General features: G+C 37.2%; 1 protein-coding gene across 2 annotated transcripts in view; it reads left to right on the plus strand.

Annotated features, from left to right (window-relative positions):
- Positions 1-13,179, plus strand: part of dsh (Segment polarity protein dishevelled) — a 92,296-nt gene that overhangs the window by 20,752 nt on the left and 58,365 nt on the right. For both annotated transcript variants that reach the window (XM_089093220.1, XM_089093221.1), the window contains exon 3: positions 8,353-8,447. In XM_089093220.1, coding sequence (XP_088949346.1) covers positions 8,353-8,447 — 95 coding nt within the window. The remainder of the gene's footprint in view (positions 1-8,352; positions 8,448-13,179) is intronic.

Consider the following 13,179-nt stretch of genomic DNA (forward strand, 5'->3'; position numbering starts at 1 on the left):
TCTATAATAAACCTTATATGCCCCAAGGGCATAACTTACGCCCCTTTTTCTGAGGGTTATGGGGTGAGGGTTGTCATCCCCAAAGACGCAATGTCCAGATCTTTCAACTACGTTGAACAAAATGGCCATATCAAAATGTTGATCGGGAATCTTTGGAGAAATGATGGGCGTGGGGGGGATGGGTGATTCTCCCTCCGATTACTTTCGACTATTAAAAAGAGCAATAGCCATCTCAATTTCCAAGCGAAACAGCCCTTTTTGAAGTTTATACGACAAAACTTTTTATTAGACATTATATGCCCTCAGGACATAACGTACAACCTTAACCCTGAGGGTTGTGAGGGGGTTGTCATACTCAGAAACATAATTTACGGACCCTTCAACTCCGTTGAACAAAATGGCTACATCAAAATGTTGATCCGAAGTGTTTGGGGAAATGAAGGGCTTTCGCTCTCCGATCGCTTTTGACTATTAAAAAGGGCACTAACCCTTCGAAGTTTTGAAGTTTTCGAAGTTTCTATGACAACGTTATCTATAAAAACCTTATATGCTCCCTGGACATAATTTGCAATCCTTGCCCTGAGGGGTGTGAGGGGGTTTATCATCCTCAAAGACATGATATCAAGAACTTTTAACTACGTTGTAAAAGATGGCTATCTCAAAATTTTGATTGGATGTGTTTGGGGAAATGGTGGGCGTGAGGGGGGGGGTCATTGCCCTCCAATCAGTTTTGACTAGCCTATTAAAAACGGCACTAGACCTTTCAGTTTTCAATTAAATGATCATTTTTTGTAGTTTCTACGAAAACATTTTCTATAAAAAAAACCTTATATGCCCCCCGGGCATAACCTGTAACTATTGCCTTGAAGGCTGTGAGAGGGGGGGGGGTGTCATCCTCAAAGACCTAATTTCCAGAACTTTCATCAACGTTGAACAAAATGGCTATCTCAAAATTTTGATTGGATGTGATTGAATGGTGGACGTGAGAAAGGGGCTAATTGCTCTGCAATCACTTTTGACTATTGAAAAGAGCACTAGCCCTTTCAATTTCCAATAAAAGGAGCTTTTTTGAAGTTTTTACGACAACACATTCTATAAAAACCTTATATGCCCCTAGGGCATAACTTACAACCCTTGCCCTGAGGGCTCTTGAGGGGGTTATCATCATCAAAGACCTTATTTCCAGAACTTTTAACTACGTTGAAAATGAATATCTCAAAGTTTTGATTGCATGTGTGTGGGGAAATGGTGGGCGTGAGAGGGGGTTTTGTTGCCCTCCAATTACTTTCAACTATTAAAAAGGGCACTAGCCCTTTCAATTTCCAATTGAGTGAGCCCTTTTTGAAGTTTTTACGACAGCGCTTTCTATAAAAAAAATCTTATATGCCCCCAGGGCATAATTTACAACCATTGCCTTGAGGGCTGTAGGGGAAGTTTCATCCTCAAAGACATAATTTCCGGACCTTTTAACTACATTGAACAAATTGTCTTTATTATAATTTTAATTGGATGTTTTTGGGTAAATAGGAGGCATGAGAGGGGGGTTAGTTTCCTTTCAATAACTGTTAACCATTAAAAAGGCCACTAGCCCCTTGAATTTCCAATTAAATGAGCCCTTTTTGAAGTTTCTACGAAAACAGTTTCTATAAAAACCTTGTGTGTCCTCAGGGCATAACTTACAACTCTTGCCCTGAGGGCTCTGAGGGGGTTATCATCCTCAAAGACCTAATTTCCAGAACGTTTAACTACGTTGAACAAAATGGATATATCAAAATTTTGATTGGATGTGATTGAATGGTGGACAGGAGAGGGGGGTTAGTTGCTCTGCAATCACTTGTTTTTGGGGAAATTGTGGGCGTGAGAGGGGGGTTAGTTTCCCTCCAATTACTTTCAACTATAAAAAAAGGCACTAGCCTATTCAATTTCCAATCGAATGAGCTCTTTTTGAAGTTTTTACAACAAGCCTTTCTATGAAAACCTTATATGCCCCCAAGGCATAACATACAACCCTTGCCCTGAGGGCTGTAGGAGGAGTGTCATCCTAAAAGACATAATTTCCGGACCTTTTTACTACGTTGAAAAAAATGTCTATCTCAAAATTTTGATTGGATTTGTTTGGGGAAATGGTGGGCGTGAGAGGGGAGTTAGTTGCCCTCCAATCACTTTCGACTATTAAAAAGGCCACTAGCCCTTTGAATTTCTAATCGAATGAGCCCTTTTTGAAGTTTATACGACAACCCTTAGTATAAAAACCTTATATGCCCCAAGGGCACAACTTACAACCTTTGCCCTGAGGGCTGTGGGGGGAGTGTCCTCCTCAAAAATATAATTCCTTGATCTTTCAACTACGTTGAACAAAATGTCAATCTCAAAATTTTGATAGGATGTGTTTGGGGAAATGCTGTGCGCCAGAAAGGGGTTAATTGCCCTCAATTAAATTTAAACCATGAAAAAGAGCACTAAACCATTCAATACCTAATCGAATGATCCCCTTTTGGAGTTTGTTAGGAAAAACATTGCATGAAAACCGTAAATGCCCCCAGGGCATAATGTACAACTTTTGCCCTGAGGGCTGTGGGGTGGGAGTGTCCTCCTCTAAAACATAATTTCCAGATCTTTCAACTACGTTGAACAAAATTTCTATCTCAAAATTTTAATTGGATGTGTTTGTGGAAATGGTGGGCGTGAGAGGGGGCTTAGTTGCTCTCCAATCACTTTTGACTATTAAAAAGACCACTAGGCCTTTGAATTTCCAATCGAATGAGCCCTTTTTGAAGCTTCTACGACAACGCCTTCTATGTAAACCTTATATTCCCCCAGGGCATAACTTACAACCCTTGCCCTGAGGGCTGTGGGGGGAGTTTTCTCCTCAAAAACATCATTTTCATCTAGAAATCAACTACGTTGAACAAAATAGCTATCTCAAAGTTTTGATTGCATGTGTTTTGGGAAATTGTGGGCGTGGAAGGGGTGTTAGTTGCCCTCTAATCACTTTTGGCTAATAAAAAGGGCACAAGCCCTTTCAGTTTCCAATCGAATGAACTTTTTTTGAAGTTTCTACGCCAACTCCTTCGATACGAAGTGCCCTGGTCTAAAGAAAAAAAAAAGTCTAAAAGAAAAAAAAAAAAAAAAATATTTTGCCAACATCGTTCTTTACTTAGGCAGCGCTATTGTGCTGCCTATGATTATACCATTATTTGGGCTTAGTAAAGAACAAATGCTTTACCTGATGCTTATGATATGAGGAAGCAGATTTACATTCTCCATTTTAGTATGTTTACGCGGTGAGTTAGTTTCTGATGTTTTACCATGTTTCAGTAAAGCCAGTTGAATTTTAACTAATTTTTTCAATTGACATGATGTATGGTTTGCCCTTAGAACAGTTTTTGACCCGTTTTTCAGGGATAGAGTTTGTGTATTTGGTTTTAATCAGCTTTTTAAAGTTAAAAACTGTATCAGCAATGTTGTTTTACCTCATGAGAGACAACCAGTTTTCATTTGTGATTAATTAAAAAACTTTTTCCACAAAATAAGTTTTTCAAAGAAAAGTAAAGAACTCTATTAAACAAAAAAATGAGCAAAAAAAAAAAAAAAATCAAATAATCTACGAAGCGTGAAACTACCGCAGATCAGCAATGATAAATAAATGAAACCCAAAACGAACAGAAATTAAAATAAATAGCCGAGTCAAACTCAAAACGAGCAGAAATTAAAATAAGTTGGGCTCAAAACCCCTATGCCTTCCCAAGGCCAGAACATAATTTGCACTTTACTGAAAAATATAAATTTTTTTAATTTTATAACTTTAATAAATAAAATAATATTAACACTTTGATAACTAAATATCAGTATATGTATATTAAACTGACAATGCATATTCATTTGTATTTTTTTTTCAGTAAAGTACAAATTAGATTCTAGCCTTGGGAAGGCATAGGGGTTTTGAGCCCAACTTATGTTAATTTCTGCTTGTTTTGAGTTTGACTCGGTTATTTATTGTAATTTCTGTTCGTTTTGGGTTTAATTTATTTATCATTCAATCGTCGATGCCCTTATCTATTTTCAATTGTATAAGCCCTTTTCGAAGTTCCCACGACAACTCCGATACGAAGTGCCCTGGTCTAAACAACAAAAACAACAAAAAATAATACATTATATCCATATCGATATGTCAAGCCTTCCTATCACTTTCGACTATTAAAAAGGGCATTAGGCCTTTCGATTTCCAATCGAATGAGCCCTTTTGGAAACGAAAACGCTTTCTATAAACACCTTATATGCCCCCAGGGCATAAATTACAACCTTTGCCCTTGAGGCTCTTTTTGGATTAGGTGCCCTCCAATCACTTTTGACTATTAAAAAGGGCATCAGCCCTTTCTATTTTCAATCAAATGAACCCTTTTCGAAGTTCCTACGGCAACTACTTCGGTACGAAGTGCCCTAGTCTAAACAAAAAAAAAAAAAAAAAAAAATCATACAATATACCCCCAACGAACTTTACTATAAAAATTTAAATCCTTCCAATCAATTTCGACTATTAAAAATGGCACTAGGCCTTTCGATTTCCAATAGAATGAGCCCTTTTTCTATAAATGCTTTCTATAAACACCTTATATGCCCCCAGGGCATAAATTACAACCCTTACCCTAATGGCTGTGAGGGTGGCTGTCATTCTCTAAGACATAATTTACAGAACTTTCAACTACGTTAAACAAAATGGCTGTCTAAAAATTTTGATTGGATGTGTTCGGGAAAATGGTTAGTCGCTCTCCCATCTCCCATGAGAGGGGCGTTAGTCGCTATCCAATCACTTTCAACTATTAAAAAAGGCACTACCCATTTCAATTTTCAATCGAATGAGCCCTTTTGACGTTTCTACGAAAAAACTTTCTAAAGAACAAGTATATGCCCCCAGAGCAAAGCGAACACTCCTTGCCCTGAGGGCGGGGGGGGGGGGGGTTGTCACCCTTAAAGACCTAATTTACAGAACTTTCTACTACGTTGAACACAATGGCTATCTGAAAATTTTCATTGGATGTGTTTAGTGGAATGGTGCGCGTGAGAGGGTGGTTAATTACCCTCCAATCACTTTTAACTATTAAAAAGGGCACTAGCCCTATCAATTCCCATTTGAATGAGGCCCTTTTGAAGTTTTTACGACAACTCTAACTTTAAAACCCTTCTATGCCCCCAGGGCATAACTTACAACCTTTGCCCTGGGGACTCTGGGGGGGGGGTTCATCCTTAAATACAGGTTTTTCAGAACTTTCAACTACCTTTAACAAAATGGCTATCTCTAAATTTTGAATGAATGTGTTTGGGGAAATAATGGGCGTGGGAGGGGGGTCAATTACTCTCCACTTACTTTCCACTATTAAAAAAGTCAATTTCAATTTCCAAACAAATGAGCCCTTTTTGAAATTTTTGCAACAACTTTCTATATAAACCTTATATGCCCCTAGGGCATAACTTACAACCCTTGCACTGAAGGCTCTGATGGAGCTACCATCCTAAAAGACCTAATTTCCAGAACTTTCGACTACGTTGAACCAAATGGATATCTCAGAATTTTCATTGGATGTGTTTGGGGAAATGGTGGGCGTGAGAGGTGGGTTAGTTGTCCTTCAATCACTTTCGACTATTAAAAGGGCACTAGCCCCTTCAATTTCCAGTTGAATGAGCCCTTTTTAATGTTTTTACAACATCGCTTCTATAAAACCTTACATGCCCCCAGGGCATAACTTACAACCCTTGTCCTGAGGATTGTGGGGGAAGGGGTTGTCATTCTTAAAGACCTAATTTCCAAAACTTTCAACTACGTTGAATAAAATGGCTATCTAAAAATTTTGATTGGACGTGTTTGGGGAAAAGTGGGCGTGAGAGGGGGGTTAGTTGCCCTCCAGTCACTTTTGACTATTGAGAAGGGCACTAGCCCTTTGAATTTCCAATCGAAAGATCCCTTTTTTAAGTTTCTACGACAAAGATTTCGATAAAAACTTATATACGCCCAGTGCATAACTTATAACCCTTGCCCTGAAGACTATGGGGGAGTTTCCTGCTTAAAAATATACATTCAGGAAATTTAAACTGCATGAAACAAAATGGCTATCTAAAAATTTTGAGTAGATATGTTTGGGGAAATTGTGAGCCTGGATGTGGTGTTACTTTCCTTCCAATAACTTTCAACTATTAAAAAGGGCACTAACGATTTCAATTTCCTATCGAATGAGCCCTTTTTGAAGTTTCTACGACAATGCGTTCTATAAAAACCTTATATGCCCCCAGGGCATAACTTATAACCCTTGCCCTGAGAGCTGTGGGGGAGTTCCCTCCTTAAAAACATAATTTCTATCTGGAAATCAACTACGCTGAACAAAATGGCTATTAAAAATTTTTATTGGATGTGTTTGGGGAAAAGGTGGGCGTGAGAGGGGGGTTAGTTGCCCTCAAATTACTTTCGACTATTAAAAAGGGCACTAGACCTTTGAATTTCCAATCGAATTAGCCCTTTTTAAAGTTTCTACGACAAAGATTTCAATAAAAGCTTATATGCCACCAGGGCATAACTTGTAACCCTTGCCCTGAACACTTTGGGGGGATTATCCTGCTCAAATGTATAATTTCCTGAACTTTAAACTGCGTGGAACAAAATGGCTATCTCAAAATTTTGATTGGATGTGTTTGGGGAAATTGTGGGCGTGGAAGGGGTGTTAGTTGCCTTCCAATTACTTTCGACTATTAGAAAGGGCACTAGCCATTTCAATTTCCAATCAAATGAGCCTTTATTGAAGTTCCTACGGCAACTCCTTCTATTAAAGCCTAATATGCCCCCAGAGCATAACTTACGACCCTTGCCCTGATGGCTGTGGGGGAGTGTCCTCCTCAAAACATAATTTCTATCCTGAAATCAACTACGCTGAACAAAATGGCTGCCTCAAGATTTTGATTGGATGTGTTTTGGGAAATGATGGGCGTTGAACGGGTGTTAGTTGCCTTTCAATCACTTTCGACTATTAAAAAGGGCACAAGCCACTCCAATTTCCAATTGAATGAGCCCTTTTCGAAGTTTCTACGACAACTTCTTCGATACGAAGTGCCCTGCTCTAAAGGAAAAAAAAAGAAAAAAAAGACATTGTGCCAATATCGCTCTTATATGCCCTCAGGGCATAACTTAAAACCCTTGCCCTGAGGGTTGTGGGGGAGTGTCCTTCTCAAAAATTATCTATTCTATCTGGAAATCAATTACGCTGGACAAAATGGCTATCTCAAAATTTGTATTGGATGTGTTCAGGGGAATGTTGGGCGGGGGGGGGGGGCCTAGTCTCCCTCCAATCCTTTCGACTATTAAAAAGGGCGCTAGCCACTTCAATTTCCAATTGAATGAGCCCTTTTCGAAGTTTCTACGACAAATCCTTCGATACGAAGTGCCCGGGTATGAAAAAAAAAATAAATAATACATTGTGCCAACATCGTTCTTTACTTAGGTAGCGCTATTGCGCTGCCTATGATTCAAATCGAAAAGACCCTAATTGGTAGTTGGCCAGTAAGAGAATTCAGAAACAGAGAATGTTTGATGGAAACTGGAAAGGGGTTTCATTAATAGAAAAAATGGTAGCTTCTCCCTATAGGGGGTAAAGGGATTGGTGGGCAATAAAAATGTGCATAATTGTGCAAATCAGATCAAGGGTAGAATTTCCTTTGTTTTTTGGTATTTTTACTATCTGTTTTAAATTCAGGAAATTACTTAAGGAGTTTAATTTTAGGTCGTTAGCATCACCTACCACAAAAATACTGGCGTTTGGGTATTTACAGAGGACAAAGTCGGCTCAATTATGTAACTGTTGCTTGAATTGCTGTCTTTGTGCAGCATTTGTTTTGGGGAGAAAAAAATATCAACACAGTCAAATTAAAAGGACGTGGTAAAACTTTGGGTCTTACACCTATCCAAATGATTTCATCATAGTTTTAAACGTTGGAGGTGTGAATTATTCTGGGAAAAGATGATTGCATACAGATAATAATATTCCGCCTCCTTTTTTCTTAAGGGGTGGTCGTGAGGGCGAAGTTTTATGAATTGGGAATAATTATTAATTTTCAATAAGTCAGGATTCTGCGCGTGGACCTCTGTTACAGCAATTGGCACCTTTTATACTATTCATTCCTTTTATGTCACTTTGGGTGCTATTTTTGTGGGAAGGATATGGAGATTGCAAGTTGTTTTGCCATAAATCTGGGAAATACCAAAAATACTATGTTTGGGTACTAAACAAGTTATTTTAAGGAGTGATTTTTTTTTGCCATAGGCTTTCCAATTTCTGCATGTTTTTCAGATAATATATCCTATATTTTTAGCTGGTGAGTGCAGAAGAAAGTACTCTAGATTCAGTCTCTCAAGTTGGGGAAAATAGGATTCCTTCACACCACCTAGACAACAGACCTGGATACCAGTAAGTATCCCTCTGATCAATGCTCAATTTATAAAGCCAATTTTACACAGTCAAAATACTTTGAAAAATGAGCACGTAAAATTACAATGTTGAGCAGTTTTGTTTAAGCTGCTAATTCTTGTTATCTATGTAGTTTTTTTTCTTGTTTTTTTTTTTATACGATGGCTGTTGGTTGTATAGCTGAAATATTAATATATAAAAGTTTGATTGTCACTTTTTGGGCAAAATTGGGCATTAGATTCGTATTTTTTGAAACATATCTTTTGGGGACGCTACATGGATGACGTAATTTCACTCTGGAACTATATGGAATTCGAACTTAAGGGTTTTTTAGATCACCTTAATACATACAATAGAAATTTACAGTTTACTTTAGAAAACGAAATCGTAAATAAAATCCCATTCCTAGATGTGTTAGTTATTCGTAGCTTTGAAAAACTCAATTTTACAATTTATTGAAAATCGACACAAAATTAAACATATTTGTCTTTAAAATCAAACCACCCCATCAAAGTTAAAAGAGCTGTTGTAATATCTTTAGTCAATCGAGCCCTAAGTATTTGTCCTGGTTCCAACGTAATAGCAGAACTAAACTTTATCAGGGACATACTTTTTGGAAATGGGTATCATATTTTATTTATTAATAGTGTAATTAACTGTAGACTGAAAAGACATTTACGTAAAATTAATGATAGTTTACCATGTGAGATTTCTGACAAGCCCTTAAGCATAATTAACCTCTCCTACATCCCAAAAATCACTATAAATCTTAAAAAAGTTTGCACAAAAAATAATATATATGTAGTATTCACAAATAATTTTAAAATCATAAATTTTCTAAATTCTGGTAAAGATAAAACCCCAGTTACTCGCCAAAGAAGGGTGTATCAAATACCATGCGATTGTGGCAAATACTATGTAGGTAGAACACACCAGAATTTAGAAAAGCACATACAACAGCATAACGATGATATAGTCAAAGCTCAGACTTCCAATATATCTACCTTTTGATCTGATACTACATTAGGCACACATATGTTTGAAAATCCTAGCCCCAACATACTTTTTGATGAATTCGCCTTTATTAGCAATGAACTAGGCATAAAGCAGGTAGTCCGAGAATCAATTGAAATCAGACTTAAGATTAATAATAATTTTTCCTTAAATAGGGACTTGGGGGAATATACACTAAATGGTCTATACACAAATTTAATGAAAAATGATCGTACAAAATATTTCAAAAAACCAATAGACATTAACATAGAACCGGTCACAAAAAGATCTTTGAGATTAGTTGCCAAAAAGGCTGGATTAGCAAAAAGAACGTATTTTTAAATTATTTTTCTTTCATCTCATTGAATCGCCTTGTTTTACCTTACTTTTTATCAGTCCTGGTTGAACTTCGCTGAAGTAAGGATGCTAGGACTGCTGTGAAAAATTTTTAATTTTCGGTTTTATTGGTCGATGTTATTGTGTCTTTTTTCTTTTATCTACTGTATACAGTAGATGCTTATAGGAACTTGGAATGGAGCTCATTTTATTGGAAATTGAAAGGACTATTGTCCTTCTGAGGGGGCAAAATTAATTAGAGGACGGCCCAACTTTTGAGCAAATTTAATTGTCTACAGACCGAGGTACAAATTTATGTCTTGAAGCTTCCACCCCCTCCCCCCTTTACCACATATTTTATAGAAGAATAATAGTCATGTTGTACCTAGTTTAAACTGGAAAGATGCGAAACTTTTAGCAGATTCCGTGAGATTTAAGTTGCTTTTCCAAACTAAAAATTCTAAATGTTTACAAGTTAAGAGATTATCAACTAGCTATTTTTGTTCATCATGCTTTTGGAAAATTTTAGAGCTCACTCTTTATCATTGTTATGAAACTAGGAAACCTTGTGGGATATCTCTTGTCTCAGTGGAAAACCGAACCCTCAATCACTCTCAATCACTCAGGGCAAGGGACTCCAATCACTTTCGACTATTAAAAAGGGCACTAGAACTCTCAATTTCCAATCGAATGAGCCATTTTCGAAGTTTCTACGACAACTCCTTCGATACGAAGTGCCCGGGTGGAGAAAAAAAAACACATTGTGCCCACATCGTTCTTTACTTAGGCAGCGCTGACGCGCTGCTTATGCAACTAGGCCCCCCCCCCCCCCCGCCCATTATTCCCCAAAACACATCCAATCAGAATTTTGAGATAGCCATTTTGTTCAGCGTAGTTGATTTCCAGAAAGAAAATATGTTCTTGAGGAGGACACTCTCCCACTACCCTCAGGGCAAGGTTTTAAGTTATGCCGTGGGGGCATATAAGGTTTTTATAGAAGGCGTTGTCGTAGAAACTTCAAAAAAAGCTCATTCGATCGGAAATTCAAAGGGCTAGTGCCCTTTTTAATAGTCGAAAGTGATTGGGGGGCAACTCGCCCCCCACGCCCATCATTTCCCCAAACACATCCAATCAAAATTTTGAGATTTTGTTCAGCGTAGTTGATTTCCAGATAGAAATATATTTTTGAGGAGGACACTCCACAAGGATTATAAGTTATGCCCTGGAGGCATATAAGGTTTTTATTGAAATCTTTGTCGTAGAAACTTGAAAAAGGGCTCATTCAATTTGAAATTCAAAGGCATAGTACCCTTTTTAATAGTCGAAATTGATTGGAGGGCAACTAACCCCCCTCTCACGCCTACCTTTTCCCAAAACTCATCCAAAAAAAATTTGGAGATAGCCATTTCTTTCAGCATAGTTGATTTCCAGATAGAAAATATATTTCCGAGGAGGACACTCCCCCACAGCCCTCTAGATAATGATTATAGGTTATGCCCTGGAGGAATGTGAGATTTTTATTTAAATCTTTACTTTAGAAAATTGGAAAAGGGCTCATTCGAATTGTAGTTTAAATAGATAATACCCTTTTTATTAGTCGAAAGTGATTTGAGGGCAACTAACCCCCCTCTCACACCCATCTGTTCCCTAAACACATCCAATCCAAATTTTTAGATAGCTATTTTACTCAACGTAGTTCAAAGTTTTGGAAATTAGGTCTTTAAGGATGACAACCCCTCCCCCCACAGCCCTCAGGGCAAGGGTTGTAAGTTATGCCCTGGGGCATATAAAGTTTTTATTGAAAGCGTTGTCGTATAAACTTCAAAAGGGCTTATTCAATTAGAAATTGAAAGGATTATTGCCTTCTTTACTAGTTGGAAATCATTGGATGTCGACAAAATCCCTTCTAATGTCCATAATTTTTCAAAACACATTCTATGAAAATTTTGCAGACCAAACTTTAAAGTCTTAAAAAACTAAGAGATTTAAAGTATTATTTTCTTTTTCCCTGAAACGACTACGTCAATATAAAACGAACAGAAATTAATTTAAAAAACTTTTTCCATAGAATAAGTTTTTCAAAGAAAAGTAAAGAAGTCCATTAAACAAAAAATTAGCAAAAATAAAATAAAATAATCTACCAAGCGTGAAACTACCACAAATCAGCATCGATAAATAAATGGAACCCAAAACGAACAGAAATTGCAATAATTAACCGAGTCAAACTCAAAACGAGCAGAAATTAACATAAGTTGTGCGCAAAACCCCTATGCCTTCTCAAGACCAGAACATAATTTGCACTTCACTGAAAAAATACAAATGAATGTGCATTGTCAGTTTAATATACATATACTGATATAGTAATCAAAATGTTAATATTATTTGATTTATTAAAGTTATAAAAGTAAAAACATTTATATATTTTTAACATTATATTTGTTTTTAAAATTAATACTAACAGGGGCGAATCTTCAGAATTTTTATTGAGGGGTAAGAGAGGTCCATATCCAAATAGTCAAGGCATATATAATGATTGTTTTCTCCTCATTATTGGGGGGAGCAACTGCCTCCCCCCAAACGACGCCCCTGAATACCAAGCCTAATATTTTAGTCAGCTCTAATGGAAAAGAACTGCAGATAGGAATAGCAAAGGCCTGAAAAGCTAATATATTTTGTATGAAAATGTTTATAACTAACAGCAGAACCTTCCAGGCGCTTGGCGTAGAAAAACTGCATCTGCGTAATGATATATACTCACTGTGAATAACCGTTGTATAATGTCTCGTGACTGGTTTCAGAGGTAAAGATTAGTGGTTGACTGGGAGTGACAAACAGTTACTTATTGTATTGGTATAAAGTATAGATCGTATGGCCATTGAGCACTGTATAGCTAGAGGCTTTGACTACAAGTTAAGCTACCTTTTAGACTATTTGAAATGCTTTTTGTCAAATATTTGTTTGTATTTTCTCTCTTCCTTTCTTCTGCATGATTTGAGTTGTTTTCTTTTGTTTTTCTACCTTGTGCTAAAGCAATGAATTCTTAGATATTTTATTTATTTCTTGAATCAGGGCTCTGATTATAGGGAAGAAGGGAATAAGTCCTATTTTTGGAGTCAGAAAGTGCACGCCCCTTCTGTAATGGGCAAGAAATTAAAGGTGAAGTAGTAGGGATTGCGATCGGTGGAATACTAGGCTCTGGCTGTTCAACTTTCCTTAGAACTAGCTGGAACAGATAAAGGCGGGAATATATATTTTTTGAACGCTTTGCAAAACTTGCAAATAGAAAAGAAAGTTCACATCTTGGGAAACTGGGGTTTGACCGCTAAACAGTGCAACAACTAGGAACAGGGTCCGTGAACTATCACTAATGAACTTATTTTTCTTATTTGGAGAATAAAACCCT

The sequence above is a fragment of the Artemia sp. Qi Xiang Cuo genome, chromosome 8 (assembly GCF_049724085.1).
Source record: "Artemia sp. Qi Xiang Cuo chromosome 8, ASM4972408v1, whole genome shotgun sequence".
NCBI lineage: Eukaryota > Metazoa > Arthropoda > Branchiopoda > Anostraca > Artemiidae > Artemia > Artemia sp. Qi Xiang Cuo.